Here is a 20,209-nt window from a genome sequence, read left to right as displayed (position 1 = left end):
ACAGGTTGTAAAGTTTACCTTTTAGGATGAACTTCCCATACGCACTGCCTCTGTATGCCAAATTCCCAATCATTATCCGCCAAAACCTGCTGCAGAACGTCTACTTGAAGTACTACTTGAAATACGGTGCTGGCAACTGAATTCCGACCCCCTGGACGGCGCGGCGCACCGCCCAGGGGGTCGGACTTCAGTTGCCAGCACTGTATGAGTATCAGCGGTCGGGGTTTGTGTACTCTTGGTGATAATTTAAAGCAATTTTCTTTGCCCTTCGCTTCCTCTCATCAGGTATTCAAATTTCATTGCCAGTCATAGGTGGGAATTCCATTGTTGATAATTTTCTGGATATTAAAATCTCCAGCAGAGTCCACAGCTACATCCACTTCAGACAGAAGTACGGTTGAACGTTACTTTCCACCAAGAACGGTTGTGATAGTGTGTAAGATATATCCGGGATTAGATTAGAATTTACTGTGCCATGCCAGGCTAAGGCGGCGTTGTGCAACCGGGGTGGTGCTGGGCAACGCTGGCAGTGTTTTATCCTGCTCAAAAATAGAAAACATTGGAGCAGGGCAATTAGTGTTTTTAAAGGATTACGGCATAACAGAGTCGGATGCAAACAAAGGCATTACAAGCTATTCGTTATGACGTCATAATACATTACATCATCATTAGACTATTCAAGGTCGGCTAAAATGACTGGGATTGATCTGAAATCAGCTTTTACGATAGCTAGTACTTCATTACTGTTTTCAATGTGGGCAATTACGATATAGACTGAGCAGATACGATTGTTGGCATATCATAAGTATAAGGTGAATGCAGAACTACTCTCAAGCTTCCCTTACGACCAAGATGAATTTTGCAAGAACGTGCAGAATATAATTGAAATTCTCAGGTGGCAATCTGCGGTGGTGGTGATGTTTTTGATTAGGGGATAATGGCTGGGCGCTGCCCGATGTGTGCGGAGTGGGATTGGGGAAAGTGTTCAGTGTGCTGCGTACGCTGGTAGTGTTGCATTGGATGGAGGTGCGGGGCTTCAAACTTCCGTGGGTTTGGCCTCCTTGATCTTCTTGAAGACTCTCCGTGTCTGCCGTACGTCGGGCATGTAGTAGAGATGGGTGAGAACTGGGTACGTGACTATACTCTGCAGCTGCATTTCATTGATCAGCGTCGTAATGCCAACGACGAAGATCTCTACGTCCTTGTTCTGCTTGAGGTTGTCAGCCGCCTCCACTGGACTGGCATTGTCGTAGTCGGACGAGGAGCCATCCGTCAGCATCAGCACCACTCGACGACTGCAAGGCCGCATGCCCCGCGACTCCTGGAACATACTGTTGGCGTGGTTAAGTGCAGCGGCCATGCGCGTCAGGCCTCCTTCGAATGTCGACTGGTATGTCTGCTTCACGACGCACGACTTGTTGTTGCAGGTGTTGAAGTCGAACTCCGTCGTCGGGTGGTTGGCGAATGTCATCATGGCTACGCGTGTTGCGTCCTGTGAGACCTCGGGGATGCCCTTCTCCACCAGGAACTTCATGGCTCTCAGGAGCAGGCGGAAGTCCTTGTAGATCATGCTGCCGGACTTGTCCAGCATGATGAGGAAATCTACCGGACGATGCGTCATGTCCCAGAAGCATGGTCCGAAGATATCGGGGTTGATTGGCTCCAGTGGGTCGAAGTCGAGGAATCGCTTCTTTCGGCCGCCGGACAGTTCCTCCTCCAGCGCAAGGCGGTTGTTGCCGAATACTTCGTTGACAAAGTAGTACTGGATGACCTCGACATTTTCATTGCGACTTAGCACTTTGCCTGCATAGGACAGAGAATAAAATACAAAAAAGGACAGTGTCAAGAATTGTGGCCGCCGGGCATTAAAATCACAACGAATAATCAAACATCAATGAACCAAGTGAAGGTATAAATCGAAAACTAGACACTTGCTCTACAGCCAAGCGCAAATTTCGGGTGCGTAGTCTATTTTCGTACTAGGTGTGGACAATGGGAACACTATCAATGTCTGGACAATAGCCACCTCCAAAGGTTTGTGATGTCGCCCAAGTCTGATGGTGTGTGCACCATGGCCCAGTAGCTTCCCTTTAATCAACTTCAAGCCTACTTCAAGCGATTAGTTGTAATAATTACTGGCTAGTGGTTTGACACATAGCTCATTATTATGTAGATCAGACCCTAGGATTTGGACTGGACCAGTCAGCTATAGTATCGTCTACAAGACATACTTTCACAGAGCATTGTCCTTGTGTCCGTGTTGTTTAGTCTAACGGGATTGAACAATCCTAGACAGTGCGTGACATAGTTCGCCCTTGATATTCACAACCAAAAGCGTGACATGTTCACCAAGGGAACACAGGGCAGAGCACCAGGTACAACTGATGGACCCTATTCATTGATTGTTTATACCCCACGGCCCTATCAGCACTCGTTCCTGCCTGCTCAATAATATTGCCCTCGGGGTATTGCTACTAGCAGACTGGAATGTCCCATCAAGTCGTAATTTTATGAGCTGAAGAGGCATTTCAGCGTGATGTTGACTCAGCACACTTAGTTTTATGTTCTCCTCGCTGGAAATTGTTCTTGGGGGCGGAGGTGAGGTACAAAGGATTCTACCCTGACAGGTAATATTCCAAGCAGGCATGTACAACGATGTGAGATTTGCTTTGGATACCATCACACGTGGAGCTTCTGGAGGGAAACGGAACTAGCTAAGCTTCAAGCTGTCTCTCTACCCACTCATTTCTGTGGTGAGGTGTTGGGTGACTTTGGAACCAGTAACAAGTGTTACTCCATTATACCAGTCACGATCTCCTGTTACCACTTTTCATGTCTTTTCAGAAGAGGTAAATGTGGTCCTGACCAGTTGCTCTTTGTCAGGGATCAACTTTCTAACATCACCACAAACATAGACACCACTAGGTACGTAAGGCAACATCACTTTTGACCACCTCTGTCTTCACCAGGCCAAACCACAGGTCACAATGGTGTTACACCCTACTCAGGTGTCGCGTCATTTGCCATTGCCGCATATACGATTTCAGGATGAGTATCTGCCGTACTGCATAGACCACGTGACACCAGATCTTTAAGCATCCTACCCACAACAATGATCAGTGATCCAACAAGATTACTGGCCGCAAAAATTCCTGCTGTTTTCCTCAGAAACCACACGATTATTGCTGATGAATATTAACGTCTCCAGGCGAATGCACCACCAAGTTAAATTCATGGTAAACCTTCAGCTATGTATACATTCTTTTGTTCTGGATGTGAGGAACAGTTGGTGAATAGAAGTCTAGAAGCGTAACACTGTTTCTGGAAGCATAAGTGGTATTACAGGATGTGACTTGTGCCCTGCGTGAATCCACCATGTGGCCTGAATACTACCATAATAAAATTATGCACGTGTTCATGAAGGCTTCAGGGCCTTAGGATCGCCTTGGCTGAATCATCTGTAACACGGCTAGATACCTGAGGGCAGTGATCCTTGTTTTCAAGGGGCCATTTATCGGTCTTTCTTGGGCCTGGTGTGGACCAATTAATGAAAGTTGAGCATGCTTGTTAATAACCTCGCAGGTGTGATTCGAAAACTATGTTCGATCATGTATACTGACATTTATAGTTAGTGGGGCTCACTACTCCTTTTCAGAATTGTAAGGTTCCCTGTCAAGCTAATAAAATGGCCATTTTCTGAGTGCTTTCTGGTTGAAATTCGAACGTAGCCTATTCTTGACATGTCCCAACACTTGCGCAGGGCGTACAGGATATCCTCATTGTCTGAAATGAACAGAGTTAGCATGGACAATAAGCACTGCTTGCAGCATACTACGCAGGGTGCAGCTCTGTTTGGATGGCTGCTTGTCAACAGACTCATTATGCAAAGCCAATTACGCTGAACACCTGTATGGTACGGGTAATTGCTGCAGCAAATTGCTTCCCCCCTCGGATAAGAATGTGTACTACTAGACCACTAGAGCCAGGGACACACGACACATAAACTCAAGAGGGCACTGCAGCATCATCAAGATCAGGATTCCGAGGTGCACATTGCACATATTTTTGTCTTCACTGGCATCACCAAATGCAACACTATGCATAGAGGTTTGGTGTGTGTGTGTCATTCTAGTGAAGTGACCAGTTAAACTGTTTCAATGGACTCAACAGAGCCACTTAGATATGCCATTTCACTGCGCGAATTTAGAGAACTCCCTACATCTACTCGACACAGACATGCTTGCCTTGAGAGGAAAGCAAACACTGCGAACGATTTTAGTTTGTCCTGCACACCAGTGTTACAATAATTACAGTCCATGCAAGCAGGAGCTCTCCCCTCAGAGGCAGACCTGCTGGAGGGTGCCAGCTCTTTCTCTGTTCTCAACTTTGACCTTGACCACGTTTCTCTATTCCGGCACACACAGCCCTCCTCTCTACGACATTCCTTTCAACCACACACGTTCTTGGACCTATTAAACCTGGCTAAATTAGGTTAGGTTCTCTGAGTCGGTCACATTAAACTGGCCAAGATAGTGTCCCTAGCCGCAAAAGCATTCACAACTTCTGCAATTTCCTCCCAATTCTCTGTTCATGGCAATCCAGAACTACCCGAGAATAGGCTGTGAGCTCTCGATTTTTGCCAAAAGAGATGTCAATAAATTCCAGCCCAGCCCGCCCCAAACTAACAACTTTCTTGCACATTGACAACATCAGTCGTTGCAGGCCCATATATGGGAATTCTGACTGGCAATAGGCTGTCACGTGCCTCAAGGCCGTCCCTCTTGTCGAACTGTCCCCCTGCGAGTAGCGCTGATCCACCTGTGCCCATGGATATGTGTGTACATGTGCGGGAACATTTGTGACAAGTGATTGTACTAAGAGTGCTCTCCTGAGTTCTACCCTACAGGCAATGCTGCCTAGTGCACTGCAGGATCATGGGCATAGCTCAACTCACAGGACGCACTGAAGTAGTGAGGGAGCAAAACGCACTAAATCTGTTCTATTAATACCGGTATGGTTGTATACACTATCAGCTCCTTTTCCTGCTTCAGGGCCACTTTTAAAATCTGTTATCTGCTACTACTAGTACTAGCGCTCATCTTGGTGCAGGTTCCTGATGCGGTTCCAGATGGTACTTGCTTCCACGTCACATCTTGAAAAGCATACTACAAGTGATTCCATCCGCATATAGACGAGATGCTCATCAGTTTAGCGCTGGCTAGATCACGTAGTATGCAACACACGGATAGGGCCTGTTTTGCCTCTTCCCTAACTCTCAGTGGCTATTAGTAATCAATTTGCGGGCATGACCCAGAGGGGTATTGTGGGTGATCATGGCGTTGTTAAGTTAATACCACTGATCAAACCTCCCCTGTTCGCAGCTCTGAAAGCCACAGGCAACATGTAACAGCTGCTTTAGAATGCCCCAGGATGCAAACATAGGGAGCTATTCCTGGTTCTAACGTCACATGGAGTTCTGAGCTATGTTCCATACGTTCAACTTGGTTGTGTGGCATCCACCAAACCACTGATGTTTTCTGTTTCTGTGGGCAACGGTTATCAAGACAAACTGTACTTGCTGCCTTATTTTCAAGTATCCTATTTCGAAACTTTATCGCCTCGTGGTTTGAAATCTAAACCTTATGCAGTCGTTGAGATAGGCTGGGTCCCTCAATTGATCAGCTCTTCTTTGTATGGAAATCACCAGCTGCTGCGCTTGGTGTGTGTAGAGCCTGTGGGTGAGCAACACGCTCAACACTGACCTTATCAGGTCTGCTTGCGAGCCACACTACGCCGGAGAGCATTCTCCCCACTGCGACAGGCCAACTGGTTGGGGTAATATTCTGAACCCAATCGCGACTGGGTTGACACGCTTCAAGGGTTTTCATGCTGTGAAACCCGAGCAAGACAGGTCACAATCAACTACTTCCCAGCTTGGAAACTGAGTATCCTGCCAGCCTATGCTCATTATTGATAGCCTTGAAGTGTTGCAATGACTCCCAGTGGTGTGACAGTCTGTTTCCAACAAAGGTTTTCACTCTCCTGGAGCCCAATATTATTGGGCGTTGCAAGTGCTGGAATAGATTATCGTCGAGATGCTATCACCCTTAGAGCACATGCATTCTGAATGACACGATGATTTGCAAGCTCACATGCAGTATTCTGAGAGCAACTACCACACGTCTGGAGCAACGACACTGAAGGCTTTCTTCCAGCCACCTATTCGACACACAGGCGTTTTACGGTATAAACTTGTCTCATTTAGGTACAATTATTGACAGAGCCAGCAGAGTGTATGGCCAGACTTGTAGCGCTTGAAAGGTAATGGGAGTTGGCCCAGTATCATATTGGCAACCATCTTGATTGCCGCAATAAATGCGCTGATGAATCGACTGTCTTGCAATCCAGGAGGACTATCGACTGACTAGTTTGTGAACGCGTGTGCCCCTAGAATAAAATTAGATCGGATTTCGAGAGCGATCATGCTCAGTCTGAATTAATCACGCTTTAGACGTTGGATAACTGATCTCAGGAGATTCGAGCTACTGCGACCTCCCATAACATACCTTTATTCCTGCCCACAACTTTTTTTCTGCCGCCTTTTCACAGAATATTCTTGGGCAGCATGCTAGCAATTGGCATGAACCGTTGGCATCAACTGATGTCGAGTAACTAAGAAAGCAAACTAAAATGAATGACCTCTACTCTCACTAAATCTGAGCCACTGATATTATTGTTACGTTACGTCTTTCTAGTGTTACGCATCTATGAAGGAGAATGAAACATCTAAAACGAATACAACGAGTGATGTCTAATGACAATAGATACTTACATTCCTCTTTGTATTCGGTCAGCTCGATCTCCAGGGTATCCACACAGCTCCTCTCCAAGTTTGCATCGATAGTCTTGCGGAACCTGCGATTGCGCCGTCTTACTCCGCAGTGATCCGACACGATGTTTTCCGCCTTGGTGGTCCAGGGTGTCCACGGCAGCAGCGCGTCCTCGCACCGTCTCTCCAGTGACATCTCGGTGGTTGCTGGAACGTCTGGCGCTGACGTGCTGTGGCTGGTGTCCTGTACAACGTCGTCTGTTGTTGCTGCTGACTCCACAGCCGTTGATTGAGACGCTAGTGAGTCTTGAGTCGTTGACGGAATTGCTGTTCTATCCGTCTCAAATAATCTCTCTGTTATCGTTGATTGGCTAGTTGGTAGAGCAGACGCCACCGCCATCAACAAGCTAACGAGTAGCATCGTCGTAAATCCTGAAGTCGCCATTGCGATTCGATCTTTCCCGGAGAGTCAATATTCTAGTCAACTGCACTGTACAAGCGAGGATACCACACTGACGAACACTTGGCAGTAGCGCGCAAGATATCAGTATCCAGCTGTCTTCACTCGATTGACGTGTGCTGGCTGGCTGAGACGTCCGGAGTTGTCAAATCACAACTCGATTGCAGCAAGGGGCGATGGCCTCTTCACAGCTGCTATTCTGCACTGACCACTGAACGCGAGACGTAGCTCCCGGCTGGATAACACAGAAAAAGTGCACATTTACACAACGACAACACACTCTGTTCAGCTTCGATATTTATTATGACCCGCAAGTATGCGAAATCAGCTCCTGCATCAAATTATTATGTTTGACCTGCTTGCCAGGGTGCGCATCTATTCAAACAGGGCAATTCAGAGAGCTCAAGAACAAGGCCACTTCTGCCAAGTGCCCATCAAGTGACTCCAGGCTTTGGCTGTGCGAGGTATGTGCAACAATCAACCAGACTTGAGCAGTTAATGCACGAATTGAAAGGTACGAACTACATCAGGGTATCTGTGGTGCGAAGCACAGGATCTGGGAATCAGCACGACGATTTTCTTCTCAAAGCTTTCTCAGCCGAGGCCCCTGTACACGGACTAGTAGGGCGCGGACAATGAACGTTTGAAAGGCGAGACACAATCAGGACAACACCCACACGCCGCATGAACGTAACCGTAGCCATGGAAAAGCTAGCGTATATCCCAGAGTCTGATCTCGCCCCTCGTGCTCACATAAAGGTCACGCGGTGTCTCGCACAATTTACATGCACTCATATGCACTCGGACAGGGTTCAAACACTCGCGCCAAGACACGCTGGAGACAAAACTACTGAAATGCTCGACCGGATTTATGCAGCAATCAACAGCAAGAAAATTCTCACCTCTAAATTTAGCATGCGCTGCGATCAAAGAGCGCGCTGTGTTTTGGCTCCAGCAAGAGACGCCAATTTCAGTACTGAACCGGATAAACGTGCGTGACACTCACGCTCAGACAATCACAATCCTTACTCTCATTCAGACACTACTAGGCACTAAAGATCTTCAATGTTCACCAAGAACTGGAATTTCAAACTCTGTGACCATTTCGCAGAAGATCCCTGAATTTATGCGGATTGCGGGTCCGCAACCTTCGGCCTCGCCGATCGATGGATACCGTGCCGCGCACTTGGACTTGCAGCACAGAGGGCTTCTCGATGTTACGCACACTGTGGATTGTGTCAGCCGTAATTCATGAGGATCTGAAGTGCGTAGCTGCACCGTGAGATGACGGGACACGTCCAGCATTTTTCTGGCTGCGTTCTACCTGTCCAAAATATGATCGGACGCTCGGCGTTTGTGGATGTGCAGAACGAAGTCGACAGCTAAGATTTTCCTAGCCCGTGCGTCTTCATGATAATTATGTTGGTGACTGAGCGTAATCCGCAGCGCTGTCAAGTCTAGGATTGGCGAGCATTTGCTGCGCAATTCGATGGGACATGCAATGTGTGGTACCCTAGCATGATCCGTCTCGCGGACATCGCAGCGACGCGAACCACACGCAACATGTGGCAACAGCCGCGATGCCTCGCCGTAGGTGGTCGCCATTGGTAAAATATCCACTGAGCCAGCGACGGGTGACAGCCGCGCTCCTTGCAAAACTAGTCCCGACGACTCTGTACCGACCTTGCTGATTGCTTGCTTCGAAAGTTTGCTACAGGACGTTATGCACCAGGATTAAGTTATTATTAGTAATTGGCAGACTTTCTCAGGCTCACGCGTACAATGTGATTATATCACCATTCTGTCCTTGGCATACGCTCCCAGAGCATCTTCTCTGTGAAGGAAACGTGAATGTTACAGTGACTGTTAGAATCCTCACTGGAAAACGTTCTCAGGTTCACACACATATCACTTTATCATCACCTTTAATTTCGCATGCGTTCCCGAATGCCTCTCTGAATTTCTGTGCTGAAGGTTAATGATTGCCATCGTTCTACTTGTGAAGCGTTGTGATAGTAGGCCTTTATCGCAGGTTATTGGTGTTCGATGATTGTGTCGTCACGATGACAACATGCACGACCAGCTCTGACGGAATCTAAATTCGAACCATATACTAAGTGAAAATCAGAGTGAAAACATAGCTTCATTCTTTTCTGTCCACTGACTGACTAGGCCCATGTAACACATTTTCCGGGTGTAACGGAGATCAATCACCTCAAACATAGGCCACGAACAGGACTGCTCATTCTCTTCCAGCACATTCACATAAGTATGCACTCAATCACAGTCAAAGGTCAGTGGAGCTCTCACTATAGGTTGACAAACCACCAACAGGTTCGCTTACTTGTGGGCGAATATAATTATTAGATCCAACATTTGTCATGTTCCTGCCGCGCTGAGAATGCTGGAGATCACCTCGTTACGTTGAGCGGCTCCTCGGGGGCATACAAAGCATGTACCATGTACTACATGTAGCTTGAGTACTGTACTACATCGTCATGGGATTCTACGTACAGTGATGATTGTACAATGTACCATTAAACGAGGTTTGAGGCTGGAAATAATAATAATTATTAGTAATTGTTTGCCGCAGCTACACTGCAATTGCATGTGGTTCATGCAAATCAGTGTCCCTGGGTCTTGACGGCAAACCGTCGCCCTTGCAAAGAATGTCAATGCCTTAATCTGCATCACAGCAGTGATGAACTGGGAAGCATACCACCGGAGATACATAAACTCTTTGCGGAGGGGAACGACTCGCCATACGACAGACATTGTAATGTTCCTTGCAATGATTAGTGATGTTCTCCGGGAGTACAAGGAGTACTTGCAGTGATCAGTGATGTTCAATCCGAGTACAAGGACCATACCGTACAACACCTACATGTACATGTACGTTCTTGGAATGAGCACTCAGATATTTGGTATCTTGCTGGTTGGAGTTAGAGGATGCTTCTTAAAACGAGTCACGGACCTTGATTTTACTGCTTCGGAGCAGGAGCCGAATCAGCAAAGGGACCTGCTTCACAAATGAACTGGGATTTCTTCGCCCTCGCACCAAACCACCGCTGTACACTCTGATACTGATGTATGCACACAAGATCACCGATGTTGTTGTCGTTCTTTTTATTTGAATTCGCAATACCAAACGGGCAACAAGCCCAATTACATGGAAGCGAATAAAAGAATGCTAAGGATGAAGCATTTTGGTGAATATTATTTCAAGTGGAAATTAATACTGATCCCGGGAGGTCCTACGAATAGGCACAATGAAAATCTGGTGTAGAGTAAATGTGAAATACATGTAGTTGGTAGTGCTTCTAATATTCCGTGGTGGATATTCTCAAGCTGATGAGATTGTTTACCTCAACCTCCGTCATTTAGCTTCGCACAAACCGATATTGTCACGGCGTCGCCGATATGACTCATGGCATGACGTCATAAACTTGGGCAATAATTCCTTTGCCATTCTTTCCCTGACACGGCAGAAAATTGGCACGCTATTACCGATACGCGTCTTTTCAGTGATATTTGTACACCCCAGCCATCCCTCACCCCCACCCTAACTACGTGTCTAGGCTACAGAGTCAATGTGAGATCTGATGCTGATTCCACATGGAGGCAAACATAGTTCACATCAAAAGCAGATTGTGTTGTTGAAAATTTTAGAGAGTCGGTTGCATTCGCTACATTTTGTACCATGATGTAATTCAACCGATGCTACTGGCGCCACACTGACCCATGCTAGGCAAGGCCAGGACATTGTGAACAAACAGTACGGGTTTCAGGAAAATCTGGAACTGATTTCAACACAGTTTCATTCCTTGGAGCGCACATATGGCGGAAAGGCGCTGTTTACGTCTTTCACCACCCCAGTACCAGACCTGGCAGGAGGAATATATCTGCACATTTCATGCCACGGGGCTTGGATGAAGTTGAAGCTGTATGACAAGGCCTGGCCTGTGGCCCAGAATTGAATGCTGATCTTGAGCTGATCATCCAATACGTGTCAGCCATTGGGAGTGTGAGATGACTTGCCATGTTGCACCGGACAGGCAGCAGATCTTCGCTCGCATTCTTTCACTACCATGCATGCTTGTGCGACCTGTCAATAGCCGTGTCTTTGCCCCGCAGAACCTGAGAGCCTGCTAACGTTGCATGGCTATGCCATGATGTTAGTAACCAGGTCTTGGGAAACTCTCACGACAACACCAAGAGGAAAGCGTGAGCTTTGATGGTTCTACAACGCCACGGGTCTGGCTAGAATTTTACTCAATGGGAGTTTTCTCCTTCTTCCCACAACTGCTAGCGTACTTGATCGAAAGCAACAGGACTCGCACAAGACTAGCTAACAGCAAGCTGTGTTCGATTGGCAAATGCAAGTTGATTTTTGTTAGACATGCAGTCTAACGTCCACTGTCAGCTACCATTATGATACCATTATGATACCATTGTGAGCGTCTACTCAGGCTAAGATTAGAGGTTTGACAGGGACTGCAGCCAGTTGGTGTCAAGGGATGCTGCTCTAGCAGTGAGAATGCTATGATACCAGCATGTTACTGCCGCCGGCTTTCACCAGTACTGAGCCACGTGCATCCACTGAGTCTACCTGCTCACCATGATTTGAATCCTATCCGAGCTCGACTACACAAGCGCCAGGATGTTATGGCTGGGACAGTCTGTGATGCTATGCGCAACACGCTACCAAGCAGAGATGTATGTCGACAAATACAGCACTGATGTATGACAAATGGAACAGATCGGGACACGGACCGGTAAATCTATACCATTATCTGCTGTCGATCTGAATCATCACAACCTAAGTATACATGTAGGATTACACTGTAGGTGATCATGGTGATGTGGTTGAATAGCCAGCATAGTAGGTTCATTTCGTGGCCAACGCAACATTTCATTGCCAACAGCTGCAAACATGGGGCTGATGTTCCAGTTCTTTTTCGATATCAGACACACCTGGAATAGCAGTGCCTGCAATCATGGTTCGACATACTCAGCAACCAATCTGGTAGATATAAGATGGGTGGAGCACGCATGATCCATGACCGTGCACGTTATGTCGTGTAAAATACATGGAATCGGATTCCAAGCGAAGGGCCCGGGGACAAACGTGAGAGATAGGATTGAAACTGAGAAAGCCGTGCGTGTATGCAATCTGCTCGCCATCGATTATGCAAAGTCGTGTTGTCCCCGTAAACTCTACACTCTCTAAAACCTATAATAATTATTCATGGAGCAACGAAGGATGGTCCCTGGGGGCGTTCGGGAATCTTGGACGGCGGACTGACAGAAGAGTTCGAAATCACAAGCACAGTACGAGAAACTTGTCGCTTGCTACAAAACCAAAGTCGGCGCAAGTCCCGAGTTGTCCGCAAACCAACTCATTCACAATCCACGAGTGCGTTGCCGTTTTTTCACCGAAAGGCTTCGAGGACACAGGGAACAAAGCCACACGGAACTAAACCACACGCCCCTGCAGTGGCTAATGCCGACCCGGTCTCCACTTACCAACCACACGGTATGATTAACGTGTCAGCCAATTCATCGTCGGACATAGGTGTTCATTGCCATACTCACCAATTCAGTATTATTCTTCTGAATGAACTACTAATACATGTACAGTGAGAGTGATAGGAGTCGACGCCTGAGACCGATTGTTGATAATGCTTCCCATCATCACCAGGGTGCACCGACCAAATTTGAGCACCAAACGGAACGTGTTTATATTGGCCAGCGGATTATCAGCAGCCTCGCCTCCTAACACTATGTCAGTTCTGACACGGCAATGACATGGTCCATGGCAACTGCCCTGCCAAGGCAGTTCGCAGCATTCACGTGAAAAAGGTTGGCATGTGGGGCGTCGATCCAGCAGTCCTGCCACCCAGGTCAGTCATCAAAGGAACTGAGTCCAAGGTCGGTGCGAGGCAAGATGCATCAGCACTAAAAGTCACTCAACAGCTATGCAAGATGCCACGTCGGCCACCTAGCGACGACAAGACAGTATAATTATTTGTCTACAGGTTTGACACGCTGCCCATCCCTCGCAATATTTTTTATGACACTACATGCACAGTACTACTTAGGAGGTCTCGAGTATTATTTTAGTTAGCGACATGCATGCATGCATGTCGACGATGTACACATAATAGAGATCCTAAGCCCCTGCGACGGGTGGGCGACTTGACCTTGTGACATCAGCAATGCGCTGCGAGGGGCGATTCGAACCGGAGCAGTGAATTTCGAAGATACTAGTACGTGTACACGATTTACTGCCAATGTGCCCAGCCTTCGAAACTTCCTTATTCATGTACGTGGGGTGCTTGGATATTCCTACGTGGGCCGTCTTTGCGTCCGCCCTGGTACAGAATGCACGCATGCGCCATTCAGGCATATATTTACTTTTTGTTCAACAAGACCCGAAAACACCTAGAGGGCAGACTGGCGAAAAATTCACTTGCTAGCCCCCTCCCCTTTAAATACAAACGTGACAACTGCTTACGGATACTCTATTACTCCTACTGCAGAGGCTGTTGATACAGTGAAGGCGAATGGACGCCAATGTACGACAGTGATACCACCGCATTTGATGCAATTGACACTGAGCAGCTCTAGCAGATCAATCCCCGCTATTATCTCTGTCAACATTGTCATCTGGATGTGACGTGATTTTCGTATCAGTTGAACATAAAATAGAACGAGTGGTGACTGCCGCCAAGATAATATCTCCAGTTTGTCAAACTAATGCAATGCGCTTGTTGCTATGCATCTCATCAACGCCATCTGTATTGTGCAGAACACCTCAAGCAGACTGTTGCACAAGATATACCTCCGAACTTTGGCTCGGCGGCGCCCATATTTTTCACCTGACGTGGAGTATTAGACGGACAGGAATTTCCTGTATTGTACTTCTTGGATATCTTCAATGAAGCGGGGCGACTACGGGATTATGGGTGACGCTCTAAACTGACCGATCATGATCTTTTCGTTCGAAAAATCCACCCAGCCAAGCTGTTGAGAGATGCCACTAATGAGATATGCAATATCACCAAGATGGCTTTTCTCTACAGGCTAAAGTGCTACTGAAAACGGTGCGACAGTATCGCACGTGCAAGACATTTTGCAAGTACATGCATAGATGGCAATGAGATTTCAAAATCTCCACACCAATTTGTGAGTGCTGATCTATCGTGTTGGGAAAGAGGTAGTGAAAATAGCTCTCGATCGGGTGGTATCTTCACGGCTCAAATGTGCAGAACTGACATTCATAGCAGAAGCCAAGAAAACCAGCGCCTTTGATGGAGCTCTGCCATCAAGCAGACATAAAACCGAGGTGTTACTGTTTGAGACCTAGTACTCTACGTACACCTATTCATGAAATTGGCACTAGAAGCAGCTTATAGAGACTGTATTTATCCCCACGTATTCCTGTTGAATGATTTAGGAGCTGCTGTAAAAAGGAGCTAACTTTCCATTCTCGGCCATTTAATTGACAAGGAAATTTTAGACATCCATGGATTTTACTGACGTAGTTTGTTAACACTGTCACTTAGAATAGGTGGGTTGATCCCCAGGTTGGTTTCTGTTAGCCATCCCATGTATAGTAGTAATATCACCTCCACGACACCAACGTCATGTAAGATACGAACAGCCGGGTTATTCAGAAAGTACAGTACCTCATATCCTGGTATCCGTAGACCTGAATTAATAGACTGAACACAGGGCATACACTAACACTGACAACTTTGACAGGTGTACATGAATATGTGTATACCCCGAACTGTAACGTTCACTCTGATTCGGTTTGCCGTGGGCAAAACTGGAATTCAAGAACACACGACACTTTTCAATGTGTTAAAAATGAGATGCGCCGAGCTGTCAGTGCGTGTTAGCAGACAGGTACGTTACGACTCAATTGCAATTTACAATGCGCTACGTGGTGGATGTCAAGTCTTAGTGTTATGTGTGACACTTCCTCGTGTCAGTGTGGAGTGTGGAATGATCAGCATATTTTTGTAAAATAACTGAAGATACAACTAAAATAAACTTTGGTACATCGATCTTGCATTGTTCACATAATGGAAGTCGGATGCTACTCCAGTCAACTTACTTGATGCTAATTGTGGGTCTAACACGCATCCTGATTCCATCAACGTGACATTGTTATCAGTCAGCCAAGTGTACGATGAAGGCCAAAATCGTGAGATGCTTGACAAGTGACATGCAAATGCATTCTTAGTATCCGGATCTTTCTTCGGGCAGCCGACACTAAAGACCCAGACTGAGAGTACCTCCAAACAATTCATTCTCTGACGAGACAATGAGAGCATAATCACCATCCAGACACGTCAGCGGTGCACCTAGTTGTACCCTCTCTGACAAGAATGTCGCCAACAATCGCGTGTCCGTGTGTCCACATTCCATGCTAGACCAATTATATTATTTTAGTACATCTGAGTTTGCCCTCTGGCTACTGAAAAGAAAAGTGCCCATATTGTACATCATCAATGCCATTGCCTTACTTGGACTACTCGCACGTCTACTATCCGACGACGGACAACACTACCACATTGATTTGCGTACTGATAACTTCAGTTCGGGGGCGTGATCATGGAAACTGGAAAACGGCCAGGGATCAGTGAATGTTTCCATGCCAACAAAAGACTGAATGGTCTCAGTATCATCTTGACGACACACATGTGCACTTGTTGTAACCCGAATGACGTCTATCGAGTAACAGCTAGCTAGTGATGAATTCTTTGGCACACACAGTGCTCCATATCTACCGACATTACTACACTATGCCTTTGACGACCGTCATAAAAAGAAGGTTAGTCCTGTAAGCCTGCAATCGCACGACCATTAACTAGGCGACTGACTGGGCGCGTCGTGGACACCATCTAAACCCTTAGGGAAACGCTACGACTTTGAATTGTAATCAGGACAACTGCATTTGATAGCAATCATCAGGAAGCACCTCAATATAATATTTTCAAGGGAGGTTTTCGTCGGAGCATTAAAAGTTCTGATTAGAAAACCATTGTATCAATGCTGAGATAGGATTCCAGGCTAACTCACATTGCACAACAGTGGGTGAAGTTCACAAGGCCCCACCTACTAGTACATAGCTGCGCCAGTGGATAATCAGGCCCCACTTAATACGTGTGTTGTCCCCAACCATCAACGCCTGTGTTGTTGTCCTAACGTTATTTTCGTTCTGCATGCAATTTACGTCTCTTCCTTGCTCTTTGTCTCGAGCGGGATTTTAATGCACAAAAAGAAACTCAAATAAATCCTTTCATGACGGACAATGGTTCGAGGTGAGTGGCTCTTTATCCATGCAAAACAAACAGCCATGCCCGCGTGTAAACCAAAGTAGTCCTCCACGATCACACCAAGCACCTAGCACTGATGATCTCACCGGATCTAACTTCAATAAATGCCCTGTGAGAATGTATAATATAATAGATAACTAGTATAGAAAAAACGACATTTACCTTGTACAAATCTACGGAACGATACCCTTCAGAGGTAAAAGTTAGGCATCACACACCGATGTTGTTCCGTGGTCAGCAACGTAACGAAGAAAACGACTGCGCAAAACATAGATAGGATTGTTGGACGTCTAAGTACTGGCAAGTTCAATTCTCCGATTCTTCCACTCCACAGGATCTTAGTGTCTGGCACTAGGAACAACTTTGGAAAGATAGGACGGCGTTTACTGTAGGGTTAACTGCTTCACTCCAAGCACTAGAGAAAGCGTAGGTCGGTCTGGGTTGTGCTCGGTCAATAACACTCAGCATACGAACTAGTACTTCATTTTCATCCTCCTAATGGCACAATGGCGGCCCACTAAATGAACAACGGGGAGCAAAATGAGTCTTCAGGCATCCTCTGTCTCACTTTCCCTCCCTGCCCTCAAGGCGCATGCGTCGGCCTCTCCCTGGGGAGTGTGTACCCTGTCAAAAGACTTGTAGAGTGCCGGGAATGTTCCAGTAAAATAATAACACGACGGGTTTCCATGGAACCTGGGACCGAGCCAGTGTCGGCTCATTGATACCTCCACCAATACTTTCCCTTTCGCTACTTCCGACGATACAGCAAACGTCAGCGAATGCCACACACTCTGCCTATCGGGCAATCTACCTCTCTCTGCCCTTACTAAGTTCTGGCCAAATAACGGGGTAGGCAAGTTTGACCTATATTTAGCGCTACTTGTGTTAGGCATGATAGTAAACAACCTTAGATTTGAGATCCAACGATTAAAAAGCACGATTTCCCGGGTAAGAGGGGCACGGGGATATCGGGTTGGTACTGTCATGCTTAGCGCAGCGATCTCCTTGAGCGGTATGAAGGTGTGAATCGTGTTGAGGAAATGGAATTGCTCGTGTTTGTTTTAGGCGAGATACGGAACTGAGAAGACCAATACTCATAAGCATATAGCGCGGGATGGTCTGATTACATGGGTATTTGTCTAAACAGAAGTTTCCACCGTTCAAAACATCAATCGCTGCTTCTTGAACCCTTCTTCTCTACTTTCACGGTAACCCAATCTCTAGTGGGTTTGAGCCCTGCATTGCACAGTTAGCATTGTGTAAGATGCGTTTCAACTTCCTACTCCTTGACAGCTCAACTTCGTTTGTCTCTACGGTGTCCACCTTGTAATCGTGTCACGTATCGCCGATCCTGCAAGGGTTTGACGAGCCGAAAAGGAACCTTTAGGCCCAATGGCCCTGCCTAGGTGGATCGAGTGTCAAACTAATATTGCAGAGGTGTGTGACGGAGAGTGGAGCGCTAATCCCCTAGGCTCGATCGAACAATGACAGCCAAATTGTTTGTCGGTGCTCTATTATTGTGATTAATGCACCCGTGTCGTGCCCCCTGATGCCCTACAAATGTGATCTCTAAAGTAGTAATTCTAGCGAGATATCATCGGGACATAAAGGCCAACGCTATCTGATGTTGCTTACAGCAATGAGGCGCGGTTACCTGGGGACACCTGCATGCACATGATACCATGTTGAAGTTTACAATCGGGCAGAGTGAAGTATTCTGAAGCAAGGTGCTTTGAAGTGAACACATCTTCATCTCCTGATAGGCTGTTCATAGCATCTCGTGTGGTCAGCTCTTGTCACACAGACCAACTCGTGCGTTTTCCTGGCGGCTTACTACGGCGGAGATCCTGGCAACTTCGCGACTCGTGCTTGTAAAACAGGACACCTTTCCTGGCTTTGCAACGAGGGTGGTCGGAGCAAGTTCCACACCATTATGGAGTCCTGATGAAGACAGGGTCTTCAGTGACATGCCGACTGTCCATGTTACGACACGGAAACGTTAACTCTCGCAAAACCTTAGTTAGCCCGTGATTCCCTGGATACTACAGAATGTATGCCGCCTCAGCATGGCACAACACGCAAGTATTGAGGCATGCGATATAGTGAGGCGCTCTGCAGTTGGGACCAAATCTCCCCATTTGCCGGTCGCAGGCACGACGCCCTTCTCCTCGCTGCTTCCTGGGTATGTAGTGCAGTACGGCTCATCAAGCATACATGATGACAGCTTTGCTAACAGTGGATCGACATGACTGTACACGATCTCGCTGGACACCACCATTATACTCAGCAGCCATACCCGCTTGGTATTATGTTGCCCCTTGTTCAGGGGAAGACATCGCATCCCTGGACATATAGTGCTGGAAACTGAAATCCGACCCCCTGAGCGGTGCGTTCACATTCTAGCAGTCTCTGTTTCGTAGTTTGACCATGCCGTATTGGGTCTTTGCGATGTGAGCGCACCGCTCAGGGGTCGGATTTCAGTTGCCAGCACTGTACTTGAGCGGCACCACTAGCGCAGAGTTACTCGGCGAATCTGTAGCCCATATCCGCATTATGATCTCCATCCCTTTATATGCAGAGCCCAATTCGGTTCAGCAATGATTCAAACGAAATACTAATTGCAAAACGTCGGGGTAACAAGACAATCAACCTGCTCATACAAGAGGAATTTTGGAAGATCATGTATTGATATAATTTTTTGAAGCGGTACGTTCGTGCGAAGCACTAAAGAGCTATAGTGGACTAAGTACAGTGGATGACTATAATTATTTTGTCCTTTGTAGTGATAACTGGAGACCATTGCCATCGCATACGAATCATGAACATCCATCAGTTCCACGGACTTGGGAAATTTGGCACTTTCATAATAATATTACCGTATGCGCACGTTGTTTTTCAAACGTCATAGTGCATATTTCGAAAGGAATGATGGTAAAGACGAATCCTTTCCATCCTATTTCAAACATCAATGTGATTTACGACCTTAGAAGTAGCGACTACGGCGGTATCACATGTAGGAGTAACCCAATTCAAAAGTCATTTAGTTCCCTGATACGCCCGTCCTTTAGTGACAGAATTTACTAGCCGTAGAGGTCCTGGTAATATCTACAGAAGCCTAGAACTCAGAAGGGCATAGCATATACCTATCGAGATTGGAGTCACTTCAAGTCTGCTCATACATGTTGTAATGTTGATCTAATACCATAAGTCTGCTCATGTATCCGTCGCCCACGCCGCTAACAGTTCTGTCCTTGTGTGAAGAAGAATCAGTGCTTACCAGTATACGGAATGCTAACCGATTTTAAACATGTTTTAACGACACACGTGCTGTATAGCCCCTTTCTTACCACGTTCAGTCTCACAAACATGACTTTCCAAAGCATTTAGTGGACAGAAACACACAAAGAGTAATATGTACCTTTGCTTCAGGTGCTGGTGAAACTTGATCCTGTATCCCTTGAGATGTATTAACTCCTGTCCTGTTCAACCTTCCTCTGATTTCTGCACTCAAAGTCCTTCTGGGTACAATCACCCTACCGTTTGCACTTGCCACAAAGTGTTCTCATATAC

The 20,209-nt window shown here is 46.6% G+C and overlaps 1 protein-coding gene across 2 annotated transcripts; it reads right to left on the bottom strand.

Annotated features, from left to right (window-relative positions):
* Positions 1–392: 392 nt before the first annotated feature.
* LOC135829796 (uncharacterized) lies at positions 393–20,209 on the bottom strand. Of its 2 annotated transcripts, none has more exons than XM_065342182.1 (3): positions 20,058–20,209; positions 6,833–7,524; positions 393–1,803 (listed from the first exon to the last, which is right to left on the bottom strand). In XM_065342182.1, exons 2-3 carry the CDS (start codon positions 7,272–7,274, stop codon positions 1,037–1,039), a joined length of 1,209 nt encoding a protein of 402 aa, XP_065198254.1. In that variant the 5' UTR covers positions 7,275–7,524; positions 20,058–20,209; the 3' UTR covers positions 393–1,036. The 2 variants fall into 2 exon arrangements, with proteins under 2 accessions (XP_065198254.1, XP_065198253.1); XM_065342181.1 differs by lacking the exon at positions 20,058–20,209 and adding an exon at positions 8,192–8,394.

The sequence above is a fragment of the Sycon ciliatum genome, chromosome 13, assembly GCF_964019385.1.
Source record: "Sycon ciliatum chromosome 13, ocSycCili1.1, whole genome shotgun sequence".
NCBI classification, from domain to species: Eukaryota; Metazoa; Porifera; class Calcarea; order Leucosolenida; family Sycettidae; genus Sycon; species Sycon ciliatum.
Note: the sequence above shows the minus strand (reverse complement) of the source record. Positions and strands in the feature narration are given on the sequence as shown.